The 17,138-nt window shown below is 45.0% G+C and overlaps 1 protein-coding gene across 1 annotated transcript in view; it reads right to left on the reverse strand.

Annotated features, from left to right (window-relative positions):
* The window catches only part of ppp4r2b (protein phosphatase 4, regulatory subunit 2b), a 51,227-nt gene extending 38,286 nt beyond the window's left edge, over positions 1–12,941 (reverse strand). Inside the window, exons 1-2 of the mRNA XM_078414495.1 lie at positions 12,770–12,941; positions 12,550–12,631 (exon numbers count right to left, since the gene is read on the reverse strand). Coding sequence (XP_078270621.1) covers positions 12,550–12,631; positions 12,770–12,803 — 116 coding nt within the window. The 5' untranslated portion in view covers positions 12,804–12,941. The remainder of the gene's footprint in view (positions 1–12,549; positions 12,632–12,769) is intronic.
* Between the last annotated feature and the right edge of the window lie 4,197 nt (positions 12,942–17,138).

The following is a 17,138-nucleotide window of genomic DNA, read 5'->3' on the forward strand; positions in this document are numbered from 1 at the left end:
TTTTGCGAGGACAGTTGCATTCCCACTAAGACCTGGATCTGGTTCAACAAGCCCTGGTTCACAGCAGAACTCAGACAGCTCCGCCAATTAAATGATGAGACCTACAGGAGCGGGGATGCAGACCTCTACAGGCAGGCTAAGTACAAGCGGAGAAGAGGAATCAGAGCTGCCAAGGAAAGGTACTCTGAGAAGCTGAGGAGCAAGTTCTCAGCTAATGACTCTTCAGTTTGGAAGGGCTTGCAAGAAATCACCAGCTACAAGAGGAAAACCCCCCGCTCCTTGGACAATCATCAGCTGACCAACGACCTGAACGAGTTTTACTGCAGGCTCGAGAAACTAAAACACAACCCTGGGACCCCCTGCACCCCACCCCCACTTCACACCTACTCACAGCCTCACTCCGTTCTGCAAAGACTGGGCCCTCGTCCACTACACACCCCCTCCTTGATGCCCAACATCCGTCTGGCCACTTCTCCATCTCCAACAAAAGAAATTGTGGCGGAAAGGCTATTCAGGAGACAGAAAAGCCGGAAATCTCCAGGACCGGACAATGTTTTCCCCATCTACCCTCAAGCTCTGTACTGAACAACTGGCACTGGTCTACACAGACACTTTCAACCAGTCCCTGCAAACCTGCATTGTCCCCGCCTGCTTCAAAGTCTCCACTATTGTCCCTGTACCCAAAAAGACAAGGATCACTGGTCTTAATGACTACAGGCCTGTCGCACTGACCTCTGTATTCATGAAGACCTTTAAAAGACTTGTGCTGGCCCAGCTGAAAAACATCACAAACCCCTGCTGGACCCTTTGCAGTTTGCATACCAGGCCAATAGATCGGTGGGTGACGCAATCAACCTAGGCCTGCACTTTATCCTCCAGCACCTAGACCGCAAGGGGACCTATACAAGGATTTTGTTTGTGGACTTGAGCTCTGCATTTCACACCATTGTGCCAGAGCTACTACACTACAAACTCTCCCAGTTGACTGTGCCTGAACCCGTCAGTGGACCATCAACTTCCAGACAGACAGGAAGCAGCGTATGAGGCTGGGGAAAGCACATCCCAGACCCTCAGCATGGGAGCACCACAAGCCTGCGTACTCTCCCCTCTCCTTTACTCTCTCTACACCAACGACTGCACCTCCACAGACTCCTCTGTCAAGCTTCTCAAGTTTGCAGATGACACAACCCTGATTGGACTGATCCAGGATGGGCAGGAATCTGCCTGCAGATAGGTGACACAGCAGGCATCCTGGTGCCTTCGTAACAACCTGGAGCTCAATGCTCTTAAGACAGTGAAACTGATTGTCGAATTTAGGAGAGCTCCCCCTACCCTCCCCCCACTCACCATCAACAACACCACAGTCATTTCTGTGGTCATTTAAGTTCCTTGGAACCATCATCTCCAAGGACCTTAAATGGGAGGCCACCATCAACTCCACAGTCAAAAAGACCCAACAGAGGATGTACTTCCTGTGGCAGCTGGGGAAACACAATCTGCCACAGGTAATGATGGTCCAATTCTATACTGCCATCGTAGAGTCTGTCCTCACCTTCTCCATCATGGTCTGGTTTGCCTCAGCCACCAAGTACAACATCCGGAGGTTGCAACGAATCGTTCGATCAGCTGAGAAGGTTGTTGGCTGCAACCGTCCCCCCATTGACGAACTGTACACTGCAAAGGCCAGGAAGTGAGCGGGCAAGATCATCTCTGACCCCTCTCACCCTGGCCACAATCTTTTTGAAGCACTTCCCTCTGGAAGGCGACTCCGGATTGTCAAAGCAGCCACAGCCAGACATAAAAACAATGACCAAAAGTCTAGTGTCTCTTTTTGCTCTGGTTTATTTCACTCACATGTTTAAACTGTAATGTTGTATTCTTAATGTTTTAATCTTTATTCTTAATTGTTTACTGTATGTTCGTGTTGTTACTTGCGAGCGGAGCACCAAGGCACATTCCTTGTATGTGTACATACCTGGCCAATAAACTTATTCATTCATTATATTGACACAGAATAAAGGTTAAAAAACAGATCTATTTAAAAGTTAGCAATCCTCAAATAGATGCTACTTAGTCCAGACAGGATCCTGGGTCAGCAAGAGGAACATAAAATTCAGTATCTCTGGTCACAATGTCCCATTTCTTCTTAGATACGATGATTATTGCAGAGGATTACAAGAGATACATTACTGTTCAATGAGATGGTTAGGTGTTTTTTTTTTGTTTTTTTTAAGTACAGTGAAAACCGAGCAACTATCTACCAATAACGTTATGTCAGCATGAGGAATTATAACAAGGCATAATTTGCAGGAACAAAGAAATTATTTAAATAAATTAGGTTATAAATGAATGTTAACTTGAATATGTTACAGGGAAACATCCTCTGAGTAGCTTGATTGTTCATTATTGAGAGATGACAGGGTAGTGCAGTTGTTTAAGAGAATTTTACAAAGTGAAATGTTAGAGAAAAATCAGTTTCCAAAGAACTAAAAGGGGCATTAATAGCATGAATATTCATTGGCACTAGCCAAAAAAAGCACACTCATACCACTTTTTCCTCTCAACACTAAATGCATAACCACCAGATTTGAGAACACCTTCTTCTCCACCATTATTGGACTCTTGCATGGACCTCTCACAACCCAACAAAAGTAGCCTCAATCCCCCAATCTACATTGTTGCGATGTTTTATTTTAAAAAAAAATTGCACTCTGCAGCTGTAACATGATATTTTGCACTCTGTATCCATTCCCTGTTGTATGTGGAAGGTATGTGTGTCTGTTATGCTTGTGTTGCCAGGAAAGCATGCAAAAAAAAATCCAATGTATTTCAGGACACATGACAATAATAATGTAATACAGATAGGCGAAGAAATAACTTGATCTCTAAAATATTAACACCAGGAACTGACAGCAGGACCACAACCATTTTTTTTAAACCATATTAATGGCTTGGATGAATATTCCCAAAATAACTTCAAAGTCTGCGGTGATGCAATATTCAGAAGTGTGGGTGGATAAGAATGGCAGCAGACATCAAAAGGACCTCTGTTGATAAAAGAGACATGCACATTGGGGATGAAACTTAACAGAGAAGTGTGTGGTGATGATTTGTCAAGGTAATTTAGCCCTCTTAATGTAATTAATTTGTAATTGTTTAATTGAGTTTATTTGTTCTTTCTTCCCAATTTCTATATTCATTTTGTCATATTTTAAGTCTTCTCCAACTCGCTCCAAAGATTTAAACCAATCTGGATTTGAGAGTATTCTCAAAAGGAGACATCAGACACCTTTCGATTGTTTTCTCTGGAGCATCAGGAGCCGAGGTATATAAAAGTATGAGGCATAGATAAGAAGAGAGATTTTTTACTAGTGTGAAATTGTCAAATATCAGAGGGCATAAATTTAAGATAAGGAGAGGAGGGGGCAATTGAGAAATGCTAAAATGTAAAAAAAGGCAGAAAACCGGTATTTTGAACTGAAGAGTACAGCACAAAAACAGGCCCCTTTACCCAGGATATCTGTGCCAACCCTGAAGACACAGGAGGCTGTAGGTGCCGGAATCAAACTGTTAGAGGAACTCAGCAGGTCAGGCAGCATCCATGAAGGAAATCTGTCCACTCCCTTCACAGGTGCTGCCCGACCTGTTAATTTCCTCCAGCAGTTTGATTCTACCCCCGACTGCACATGGTCTCTATCCCTTCAACCCCTGCCTGTTCAGGTGCCTGTCAAAAGCCTCAAATGTTGCTATCCAGAACCTCCCCTGGCAATGCATTCCAGGCACTTACACTTTTAAAAAAATTGCCTTGCGAATCTTTAAACTTTCCCCCTCTCACAAATATATGCTCTTAGGTTTTTGATATTTCCGCTCTGAGAAAAAGACCATTCCCAATTTTATGTATATCAAGTCACCCCTCAGCCCCGAACAGTCAAAACAAAACAATTCAAGAGTTCCTTTAAAGTGGTATCACAGGTAGATAGGGTGGTCAAAAGCCTTGGACTTCATTTGTCAGAGTATTGCGTTTCAAAGTTGGGAGGTCATGTTGCAGTTATATAAGACATTGGTGAGTATTGTGTTCAGTTTTAGTCACCTTGTTATAGGAAGGATGCTGTGAAGCTGGAAAGGGTGCAGAGATTTACGAGGATGTTAACCATATAACCATATAACAATTACAGCACGGAAACAGGCCCGTTCGGCCCTACCAATCCACACCAACCACTTTCTCTGACCTAGTCTCATCTACCTGCACTCAGACCATAACCCTCCAATCCCCTCCCATCCATATACCTATCCAATTTACTCTTAAATAGTAAAATCGAGCCTGCCTCCACCACTTCCACCGGAAGCTCATTCCACACAGCCACCACCCTCTGAGTAAAGAAGTTACCCCTCATGTTACCCCTAAACTTTTGTCCCTTAATTCTGAAGTTATGTCCCCTTGTTGGAATCTTCCCCACTCTCAAAGGGAAAAGCCTACCCACGTCAACTCTGTCCGTCCCTCTTAAAAATTTTAAAACCTCTATCAAGTCCCCCCTCAACCTTCTTACGCTCCAAAGAATAAAGACCCAACCTGTTCAACCTCTCTCTGTAGCTTAAGTGCTGAAACCCAGGCAACATTCTAGTAAATCTCCTCTGTACCCTCTCCATTTTATCGACATCCTTCCTATAATTTGGCGACCAGAACTGCACACCATACTCCAGATTCGGCCTCACCAATGCCCTGTACAATTTCAACATTACATCCCAACTTCTATATTCAATGCTCTGATTTATAAAGGCAAGCATACCAAACGCCTTCTTCACCACCCTATCCACATGAGATTCCACCTTCAGGGAACAATGCACAGTTATTCCCAGATCCCTCTGTTCCACTGCATTCCTCAATTCCCTACCATTTACCCTGTACGTCCTATTTTGATTTGTCCTACCAAAATGCAGCACCTCACACTTGTCAGCATTAAACTCCATCTGCCATCTCTCAGCCCACCCTTCCAAAAGGCCCAAGTCTCTCTGTAGACTTTGAAAATCTACTTCATTATTAACTACAATTAGTTGCCAGGATTGGAGGGTCTGAGTGAAAGGGAGAGGTTGAGCAGGGTAGCACTTTATTCTTTGAAATGCAGGAGGATGAGGGGTGATCTTGTAGAGGTGTACAAGACCAAGAGAGGAATAGATTGGGTAAATGCAGTCTTTTGCCCAGAGTTGGGGGAAATCAAAACCAGAGCACCATTATGAAGCATGCTTAGAAGATCAAGTCAATCAAGTGGAGAAATTGTTTGACAAATTTGCTATTGTTCCCAGAGGTATAACAAAGAGGGTGGATAGAGAACCATTAAATGCAGTTTTTGGATTTGCTGAAGACATTTGACATAGCGTCCCAGAAAAGGCCCATATGGAGGTTGCCAGAATATACTGACATGGATGGAGTGGGATCAACTAACAGAAAATTGAGATTTTAAAAATGGGTATTTTTTGGATTAGCAAAGGGGATCAATGCTGGGGTCTCAATTGCTTGCAATCTTTATTAATGTAGTTGAAGGGACAGAGGTTACTATGGCCAAATTGCTACTGATAGAGACTGGAGGGTCAGCAATTTGCAAGGACATGGAGAGTCTGCAAAAAGATGAGAATAAGTTGAGCTGGCAGATGGAGTGTAACGTGGTAAAATATGCGGTTATCTACTTCACCAGGAAGAAGGAAAAAACAAATTAGCATTTAAATGTTGGCAGTGCAGAGATCTGGGTGTCCCATTACACGACACAAAATTTAACATTAAGGTACTGCCAATAATCAAGGTTAATTGAGTATTAGATTTTTTTTTAAATGCACTCTGAAAATCTGAAAGTTGGAAAATTGTGGAAATACTCAACAAGCAGTATTTGTAAAAGAAAAGGAGTTCACGTTTCACATCTGAGACACTCCATCACAACTGGAAGAGAGAGAAAACAAGTCGTTTTCTATCACACTGGGGGATGGGTGGATAAAAGGCTGATCAAGCAAAACCAAGTAGTTAGATGTGGCAGTTAGAGGCACTGTGCTTGTTCATTTGTGTCATGTGTCACTAATAGCAGGGCTGTGGGACACGCCCAGCAGGCCGGATTTTCTTTATGAAGACAGGGTAAAGGCCTTTATTCATTGGAATGGAATATAAAAATAGGAACGCTTTGATGTTTTAAAGGCACAGGTGTAATTATATCTGAAAAATCTCCCCCCTTCCCCCGAATTTTAAAGAAGGAACCACTGGAGGCAGCGTGATTACTGAGATAAAGAGGTTTACCAAAAAAGAGAGGCTTGGTAGGTTTGGGCAATACTCAGTATCAAAGAAACAGGGACAATTTTATCCAAATATACAAGATTCTGAAGGAGATTAACGGGGCAGATGCGATAGGATTCCCCCCAACGAAGACATCTGCAACCAGGTGCGTAGCTTTAAGACAGAGGCAGATTTTTTTCCTCTCAAAGGATCATACTTCTTTAACATGCTGCTGCAGGAAGCTAGACAGAATTATTGATTATTTTCAAGACAGGAATTTAAATTGCAAGAGAATAAAAGGGAATGAGAAGAAAGCAGCAAGTGTTGCTGAAGCTACAAATGGGACACAAATGTTTTCAGAAAGACACCTGGCCTACTATTTCTTACGTGTTTCTGTTAAAGAACACAAATAGAAGCATAGGCTTTATTATTGAAGGAAATACAAAATTATTAAACCTTTATCACCTCGTGTGTGTGTGTCTTAGTCAGAGTATTCTGTTCACTCTGAGCACCAAGAGTGAGTGACACTGTGGAAGGGGTATACGAGGAAAAGGGTCAATAGATTCAATGATGTGAGAAGACAGCGAAGGTCAGTGTTGGAAGAAAAACACAAGACATTTGATGGGTATTCAAAATCATTAACTGTTTTGATACCAGGCAAAATTATTTCCAGTACAACAAATTTCAATACTTAAATGATGCTGAATTAAGATAACCGGCCAAAGAACCAATGGGGGTGACCCGAGGATTAAAGAAAAAAGAGCAAGTTGATCTGAAGTTACTGCCTGAAAGGAGGGCGGCAGTGTATTCAACAACATTCAAAAGAGAATCGTATAAATACAGATTAATTGTATAGCAGCACCAAAGAGATATTTGCAAACTAAGAAAACGCTCCTACACTTCCACAAGACCAAATAAGGATGGACACAAATGCAAGCCTTTATGAGTGGCATCCCTTCCTAGTTATGATTTTTAAATACAACTTAAGACAGGTATGATGGTCCAAATAGCCCCTATGTTGCAAGAATCTGATTACAACCATTAGTTTTGGAACAAAATAGCTCAGGTGCAAAGCTGAAACTCTCCTGAGGCAGTGTAAACCAGTTGGGAATATTTGAATATTGGTGTTTATTATTTTCAAAACATTTAACTGCTTTATAATTCACATAATACTTCAATTCCAACAATTAAACAACTTTTAATCATCATGTCTCCTTAACAATTGGGCATAAGCAATCTATTCCTATCTTTATTCAAAACACTTTGCTACACTTACCAGGAAATTGGCTCCATGTGTTTCACCTCACTCCAATACAACCAATGTCCAAGGCCCACTGTTCTCAAATGTTAAAGACTTTGCAGACTGGGCGCATTGCTCTTTAAGGTATTGGATTTTTAATGTACACTAAATTAACTATCTTAATGCCCACTTAAAGTGTCCTGTCCAAGGTATTACATGCAACTGTGAAGTTCGGCTGGGTTTAACAAACATGCGATTTGAACATAATCCAACACTATTGTGATACCCATTTGCATGTCCAACTGCCTCCAAAACTCTGAACACAGCTGAAAACATCACTGTCATGTTTAGAGCCATCAAATGATTTACAATTACGACCACAAACTGAGATTGCAAACTTAAATCTCGCCTCAACTATTTTGCATCCAGCCCCCAAAGTGATACACTTCCTACTTACATTGAAATTGCATAAAAATAATGAAAATCCTCTATTTTGTGTCCCCTCACAAAAGTCCAGCTGGGGCACAAATCCATCGTTTTACCAAAATCCACCGTAATTAGTGAGTGATTAGTAAATGCCAAGATTGAAAGATTTTGGGACACTCAATGCATATTGTGAAAGGCATATGCAATAGATCGTTAATTATGATCTTTTCAAAGTCTGAGCAGGCCCAAGGGATTGTCTGGACTTTGAAAATCAAAACTGCAGATTCTGAAAACTGAAATAAAAGCAGAAGATGCTGGAGACTCTCTCCATTTATGTCCTTTTACATAAAAGATTTCTACAATTTTACGAGATTCTGCAGCAATATCAGTGTCATAACAACTGGATATATATTACAGCAATTTAGTGGAAAGGTTTCAACAAGTTCATATTGCCCTGATCACACAAGTAGTTGTTTGAATTTGATTGCAATTTTAACACTAATTTGGGGGGTAGTGTGAATTGTGAGGAAGATGCAATAAGGCTGCAGGGTGACTTGGACAGGTTGTGTGAGTGGGCGGATACATGGCAGATGCAGTTTAATGTAGATAAGTGTGAGGTTATTCACTTTGGAAGCAAGAATAGAAAGGCAGATTATTATCTGAATGGTGTCAAGTTAGGAGGAGGGGGAGTTCAACGAGATCTGGGTGTCCTAGTGCATCAGTCAATGAAAGGAAGCATGCAGGTACAGCAGGCAGTGAAGAAAGCCAATGGAATGTTGGCCTTCGTAACAAGAGGAGTTGAGTATAGGAGCAAAGAGGTCCTTCTACAGTTGTACCGGGCCCTGGTGAGACCGCACCTGGAGTACTGTGTGCAGTTTTGGTCTCCAAATTTGAGGAAGGATATTCTTGCTATGGAGGGCGTGCAGCGTAGGTTCACTAGGTTAATTCCCGGAATGGCGGGACTGTCGTATGTTGAAAGGCTGGAGCGATTGGGCTTGTATACACTGGAATTTAGAAGGATGAGGGGGGATCTTATTGAAACATATAAGATAATTAGGGGATTGGACACATTAGAGGCAGATAACATGTTCCCAATGTTGGGGGAGTCCAGAACAAGGGGCCACAGTTTAAGAATAAGGGGTAGGCCATTTAGAACGGAGATGAGGAAGAACTTTTTCAGTCAGAGTGGTGAAGGTGTGGAATTCTCTGCCTCAGAAGGCAGTGGAGGCCAGTTCGTTGGATGCTTTCAAGAGAGAGCTGGATAGAGCTCTTAAGGATAGCGGAGTGAGGGGGTATGGGGAGAAGGCAGGAACGGGGTACTGATTGAGAGTGATCAGCCATGATCGCATTGAATGGCGGTGCTGGCTCGAAGGGCTGAATGGCCTACTCCTGCACCTATTGTCTATTGTCTATTGTCCTTGGTGCATTTGTAAGAGACATCTAACGGTATTCGAGTTAATGGAAGAAAGAGTTAACATGAACTTTAAAAATGAAATTATATATTCTGCCTTTTCTGCAAGGTTTAAATGAATGTTTTCGTCATTAATATGCAAACTGAAGATTAAATACCCCGTATACGCGAGGGATCAAAGGCTAAGAAAATAAAATCGGCATCACATATTTCAGGCGACTCAGAAAGAAGCTTTGTCACAGCGCACAGTGAGCAGGAGAGATATCAGGGAGATGAAGAACGCTCGGAAACCAAAGCCACAGCCAGACCTCGACCAGCCGAAAGCAGTTTTGGCGGGCCTAGCATCCCAGGGTTTGCGCAATGCGGTTCGGGTTCAGCAGACAAGGACACCGACTTAATCCCGGGACCAAACAGGGGGGGGGGCAAGGTGGGACAACCGGTGCTCTAGGCCTGCGGCCGGGCCTGGGCCTGTTAGTTCACCCAGCCCTGGGCCTCGAGTTAAAACGGGAGCACAGGTCGTGGTGCAGGCCAGCTGCGTTCAAAACACACTCCCCTGTCTGCGGCCTTCAGGCCTACAAGGAAGAGCTGGCGGCCGTCTGCTCTCTGCGGGTGAACACGAGCCTCGCACTGCCGGCTCCAGGTCCGCTAAAGCCGGGAGGTGGGGTTGGGAGGCAATCACTGGGAGCCTGCAATCCACCCACTCGGCTGCCGGGACTAAATCCCCACCGAGACAAGGGCAATTCAATCTACAGCACGATCAAATCTGATCACACGGCCCCCTCCAAAACAAAAATATTTCAAATAGTGAGCAGGCAGAGTCAGAATCAAAGCGGGAAGGCATCTCATTAACCTCTACTTCCTCCAAGATTTACAACTAAACAGAAGCCACCAAATGCTAGTTTACCAAAAACACTCATGGAATATCTCGCATGCCTTGGCAATCACAATTTAACCCTGCTAATATTGTGGAAATCAACTTTTTTTTTCTCCACCTGCCAACAATGCAAACCCTTTCTGACAAAAAAGAAATAAAGCAACTGGTTCAGTTCACTCTGCACAAACCACAAGTGTTTGTTGATTCACTGATGTGATCAACTGAGTAAGGTTGTCCGACCATTGGCCACTTTAAAACATCCCTGGATTGGTGGATAATTATTATTCCCACGCTTCAAAAGCGTCTCAAATCTGACCAGACAAAAGCAGAAACTGGGTACAGGTTGCAACAATCCGTTCCTTTGCCCATCTGCCCAGGATACTTCGTAAAGATCACCACTACTTCAATTCACAACTCTTATTTTAGCCCACTCTCATACCCATGACTGACTGCCCTTCTCATAAAGAGACAACCTCTATGTCCATACAATTCCAAATATCATGATGTATGGATCTCCCACCTAATCACAATATCCACCACCAAACACAAGCCACCACCCACAAAGAAACCACCTATCCTACCTGCTTCTCCCTGAAACAGCACCACCCCACCAACTCTCTTGCCTCCACTGCACACACAGAAGGCTACCTTTCCTGCCAATTCTCTCCCAGTGACTTGCCCCAAAAGGAGACCATCTCTGCCATTCTGGCTTTGCCCCATCCATTCTCTTCCCCCACCCTCCCAGCTCACAAAGTGCTTAACATCCCACAAATAGACCACATCTTTCAGGCCAATTATGCAATTCCCCACACATTAAAGGACCACCACTTTTCACAAATCTTGATCAGAGCAACCAGTGCCTTCTCACCATCCATGAACAACCCACCCTCTTCCTCCTCCAGTGGCCAACTGTGGAAGCATATCCCACCGCCAACCACTAACATTGACCACCCCCACACCAGCAGGAAGGTCACTACCACCTGCAAATTTCCATCCCCCACCTAATTGCAGGGAAACCTCTTCCTCAACCTACCCAATGCTCTGGACCAAGACGACCAACTCCCTGTTCTGCCCATTTTCCTACCACTACCACAGCAAGACCATTTCCCCATCCAACCCACAGTCACATCACAAAGTCAATAGACAATAGGTGCAGGAGGGGGCCATTCGGCCCTTCGAGCCAGCACCACCATTCAATGTGATTATGGCTGATCATTCTCAATCAGTAGCCCATTCCTGCCTTCTCCCCATACCCCTGACTCCGTTATCCTTAAGAGCTTTATCTAGTTCTCTCTTGAATGCATTCAGAGAATTGGCCTCCACTGCCTTCTGAGGCAGAGAATTCCATCTTGCCATCTTGTCCAGATCCCCACCCTCACAGGGAGACCACCTCCTTGCCCTGCCTGTTCCAAATTCTGAAATAGACCCCCTTCATCCACCTATCCTCATGGAGACATCTCTTTCCCGACCAATATGAACCCTTCTTTCCCATACACCTCCCTGAGCAGACCCCATCTGTCTATGCCTCCCTCTGCAGAGCCATACTTCTCTCCCACCCTGCCAAATAGACTCCTTCCCACTCCTCCATACCCAGCAACAAACCTCTACATACTCCTCCCATCCATCCCTGTGGATCCTTTCTACTCTTCCATCCTACCCAGAGTGGACCCCTTAATCTCCCAACCTCCCCCATGAGCAGACCTCATTTTCCTCCACCCACTTCCCCTAAGTAGGTGTCCATTACCTGCCCTCTGGGCTTCAGGGGTCTGCCTCCAAGCTCTGGGAGGTGTCACCTAGAACCAGGCCCCATCTCTTCCCTCTCTCTCCTTCCCCTTCAAGTCTCTTCCCCCCTCTCCTCTCTCACCCCTCCCACTCCAGATGGTGTTGCCTGGAACCAGGCTCTGTCTCCCCCTCTCTCTCACCCCCTTCCCCTCTCTCTCTTCCCTTGCCCCCTCTTACCCCCCTCTTTCTCTCCCATTTCCCTTTCCCTCTCCCCCCACCTTACTCCTCCCCTCTCTCTCCCCCTCTTCTCTCTCCCCTCTCTCTCCCCCCTCTCGCTCTCCCTCCTCTTTCCCTCCCTCTCTCCCCCCCTCTCGTTCTCCCTCCTCTTTCCCTCCCTCTCTATCTCCCTCACTCCCCCCCTCTCTCTCTCCCCCTCTTCCCTATCTCTCACTCCCCTCCTCTCTCTCCCCCCCCCCCCTCTCTCTCCTCCCCCCCCCCCCCCCTCTCTCTCCCCCCCCCCCCCCCCCTCTCTCTCCCCCCCCCCCCCCCTCTCTCTCCCCCCCCCCCCTCTCTCTCCCCCCCCCCCCCTCTCTCTCCCCCCCCCCCCCCTCTCTCTCACTCACAGCGTTTCTCCCGTCTTTGCGACATGACAAAGGAACTGGTCCAGTTGCGACGACACTTCCTTCTTGGACTTCTTCTCGAAATCTGCTGGTGGGAAGGAGGGAGAGAGGGAGAGAGGGAGAGAGAGAGAGAGAGGGCGGATTAGCGAGGTGCTCTGGAGAGGGAAGGAGAAGGAGAAGCCTCCCCGAGTCCACAGGCGCCCGTCCGTGCGGAGTCACTGACCTGCCACAGCTTCCAGAAGGCTTTCGGGCTCCATCTTAGAGATGCAACAGAAAGCGTCGCCCCCCCACACGCCGATGACTGGGACCAAGAGTGCCGCGGGATAAAGTTTCCCCCCACCCCCCCTCACTCAGCCAGTCGGCAGGCCCGGCACCGAGTGAGGCGCGCACAACATGGCGCCGCCCGCCCGCCCGCTCGCTCACGTCATCCCAGGCCGCGGGCGCGCGCCTCAAGGTCGGGCAACGGCGCATGCGTGCGACCGGCCTGGCTGCAGAGGGTCACGTGGGCGCTGGAGACGTCATCTGTGTGTTATGTGTATATTATTTGTGTGTGTTATGTGCGTATTATATGTGTGTATTATGTGTATTATATGTGTGTATTATATTATATGTGTGTGTATTATATTATATGTGTGTGTGTGTATTATATTATGTGTGTGTGTATTATGTGTGTGCATTATATTACATGTGTGTGTATTATATGTGTGTGTATTATATGTGTGTGTGTGTGCATTGTATGTGTGCGTATTGTATGTGTGTGTATGTGTATTATATTTGTGTGTTATATGTGTTTCTATATATGTGTGATGTGTATTATATGTGCGAGTATGTATATGCCTAAATGTATTTGAGTATATGTGTGTGTATGTATGTGTGAGTAAATATGTGTATGTATATGTGTGTAAGTGTATTTATATGCTTGTGTGAGTGTGTGTATATATGTGTGTGTGTGTGTGTGTGTATGTATGTATATGTGTGTCTGAGTGTATGTATATGTGTGGGTGTATGTGTGTTTCAGTGAATGTATATGCCTGTGTGTGTGTATGTATATATGTGTGTGTGGCATGTATGTGACTTGTGCACAGCAGTAATCTGCACCTAACTTACTGCTCCCTTTGGTTTCGCATCAGAAATACATAGATTTTAAAAAAAAAGTAAAATCTCCATGCAATCTCCACCACAGTGCATTCAATTAAAACAATCAGAAATACACGTATTCTGCAAATTGGCCCCGAGCAGTACTTAGAACAGCCTGAGGAAGGGGTAGATACAAGGAACTGTAGATGTTGGTTTACATAAAAGGCAGCTGGAGTAACTCATTGGGTCAGTTGACAAGAGATCTGAGATCAGTGTGAAGAAGGGTCCTGACCGGAAACGTCACTTATCCATGTTCTCCAGTGATGCTGCCCGACCCGTTCAGTTATTCAGAAAGACTTTGTGTCTTTCTTTGGAAACCAGCACCTGCAGTTTCTTGTTTCTACTTCTAAATATGTTTCTTGGTCATACCCTGTCAAATTGGATCCCAGACTCTGAAAGTCACTCATGACGACAACCCTTTCTTTGTATCTTTAGGTAAGCAGTCTATATATCTGTTCCTCTATCTTCTGCTTGCTATTACAGGGCCTATAGTGCAATCCCATTGGTGTATGTATCCCTGTTTCTTCCTTGTTTCTAAGCTCTACCCTTATTGCCTCAGTGGACGAACCCTCCGGGATGTCCTATCTGAGTGTCACCATGACAATCTCCATAATATATAGTGCAAATCCCCCACCTCTTTTGCCTCCTTCTCAATCATGAATGAAGCATCAAAACCTCAGAACATTGAACTGCCAGTCATGTCCTTCTGGAGGCCATGTTTTTGCAATGGCCAAAACATCATAGTCCCAAACATTGATCCAGGCTCTAAATTCATCTGCTTTCCCCACAATACTCCTTAATCCAAGGAAATCTCAAAGGAAAGACATGTAGGAATATGCTGATGGGCTGGTGTGTTTATTTCAATCCGTGTCTTTCTGCCTGTCTTTCCTTTGAGATTTCCTAGTCCTAATCTCTACCTTCCCATCACGCCTTCCAATCTCTGACCTACTACTCTGGTTGCCACCCCACTATCTCTCTCTCGTTTAAACTCTTCCGAGTAGCAGGCTTGAACCTCCCTAAAAGAACTGGACCGATTTCCCTGTGTGTGATATCCAAACACTGGAAAGTTTTTCCCATAATTTCCAATGTACAATTTGGATGGAGAAGTCTGGAACCTATTTTTCCATATATAAACTTTATTGAGAATTTAAAATATATATACAAAACAAGAACAGTGCAAGAAAAGTCTTCTGACATACTCAACGTTTATACATTCATTAGTGTTATATTTGGTAGTGTTTGAAAACTATCCTTATACCAAGCACCCTTGCCACTCACGTGGCCCGCTGGTGTGATATCCCTTCCCTTGTTTGAGGGGTGTCTCCACCAGACCATGTCCCCCTCTGTCCAATTGCAGAAGGACTCAAGACTGTGGTCCTCCACCATAGAGCCCTGGTGTTGGCTGCACCAAGCTTCAGCAAGTCCCTCAGCATGCAGCTGGAATGGGCCAGTCGGCAACATTCCCTGATGGACATCTCTCTCTGCTGGGGATCAATAAATTTCAGACACACCAAAGTGTGTCTTTCACAGTGTACAAGAAGGAATTGCAGGTGCTGGTTTACACTGAAGATAGACACAAAATGCTGGAGTAACTCAGTGGGATAGGCAGCATCTCTGGAGAGAAGGAATGGGTGACGTTTCGGGTCTGATGAAGGGTCTCGGCCCAAAATGTCACCTATTCCTTTTCTCCAGAGATGCTGCCTGACCCACTGAGTTATTCCAACATTGTGTGTCTATCTTGAAAGTGTCCTTCACAGAGTTGATGACCTTCAAGCAGCACTTGATGTCCGTCTCCGAATATGTCTCAGGGAACAATCTGTAAATCAGTGAGTCTTCTGTTGCGGAGCTGTTTGGGATAAACCGTGACGAGTCTGCATCATTCTCCAGAATCTCTTTGCAAACCCGCACAGTGAAGAAGTGGGAAACTGTCTCCTCTCCGTGGCAGCCGTCTGAAGGCAGTGTGCTTTGGTAGGAAGATTGTGACTGAGGGCCCCTCTCACCGCAAGCCAAGCCAGGTCTTGGTGCGTGTTGGTGAGTTCTGGTGATGAGGCATTTCTCCAGACGAGCTGGGCAGTCTGCTCAGAGCACCACTGCCATCGAGTCCTTGTTCTCCAGTGCATTCTATGCTGACCAATGGCTGATAGACGTGCTCAAAGGTGTTGGTCCAGAAGAATCTTTCCACAACGGACAGGTGACGCGGCATTGTTCAGCTGAACGGCACATAGCATGACATCGGAGCCAGGCCCATCCTTCGCAACACCAGGGACAGGTAAAACCTCAGAAGGTAGTGACACTTGATGCCCACATGGTTTGGCTCTCTGCACAGCCTGGTGCAGCCACACATTCCCATCCACCCATGGTTATCTTTTATTCCTTTGCTCAGCTCAACTCTGTTCACCTCTGCATGAAATATAATCAGTCATTCTGCTTTCATTTTGCTTTGAGGAAGAGAGCTCCAGAGACTCACCAGGTTTGTAAGTTAATTGGCTTCCGTAACTGCCCCTGGTGTGAAGGAGGCAAACCTGGGCTCACGTGGAACTAGTGCGAGGTTGACCAATGGTCAGCATGGACTCGGTGGGCCTGTTTCCAAGTTGTATCTCTAAACTAAACCAGTTGTGTCTCATTCTCCATATTAAGAAAACATTCATAACCAGCATTCCTGTGCCGCAAACATAAAAGGAAACTAGGTTTGGAAAATGAATATTTAAAAAGCCACGGTAAGGGGTACGCAGATAAAACTGAAACGAATAACTCTTTTAAAGGCAACATGTGACATGGGTTGAATGGCATCCTCTATTCCATTCATCATAATCCTCGATATTTAAGTCACCGGAGGACAAGATTGGGGAACCTTAAAGTACATAGCACTGGAGAAAATGCAGAGGAGATTCACCAGGATGTTATCTGTATTGGACGACTTCAGTTATAAGGAGGGTTTGGATTGGCTGTGTGCTTTTTCCTCGGGCAAGAGACGGAGGGATGGCCTAACATAATTATATAAGATTATCTGAGGCGTAGATGGGGTAGATAGCCAACATCTTTCACGCATTGTAGGGGTATCAAAAACAGGTGGGCATAGGTTTAAAGCGAGAGAGTTTAAGCGAGTTTTGAATGGGATCCGAGGAGTCAGTTTTTTGCAGAGTGGTTGATATCTGCAGTGTACTGCCAGAGGAAGTGGTGGGATCACATTACTTCATTTAAAAGGCATTGATACGTGCATTTAAATAGGTGCAATAGGATTACTGCAACTGGGAAGAGGTTATGGACTTGATGGACCAAAAGGCCGTCTACTCTGGTCTACAACTCTTACAGCTCAACATTCTGTTCCCTATTGTGCTAAATTTGAAAACATGGGGCTAAAATTAGGCTTCACTCAATCATGTTCTCACGCTTAATTGATTATTGTTGGTAGTTTCCGCCAAATGCACTGGTTTGCCAACCTTTAAATTTAAGCC

The sequence above is a fragment of the Rhinoraja longicauda genome, chromosome 17 (genome assembly GCF_053455715.1).
Source record: "Rhinoraja longicauda isolate Sanriku21f chromosome 17, sRhiLon1.1, whole genome shotgun sequence".
Classification (NCBI taxonomy): domain Eukaryota; kingdom Metazoa; phylum Chordata; class Chondrichthyes; order Rajiformes; family Arhynchobatidae; genus Rhinoraja; species Rhinoraja longicauda.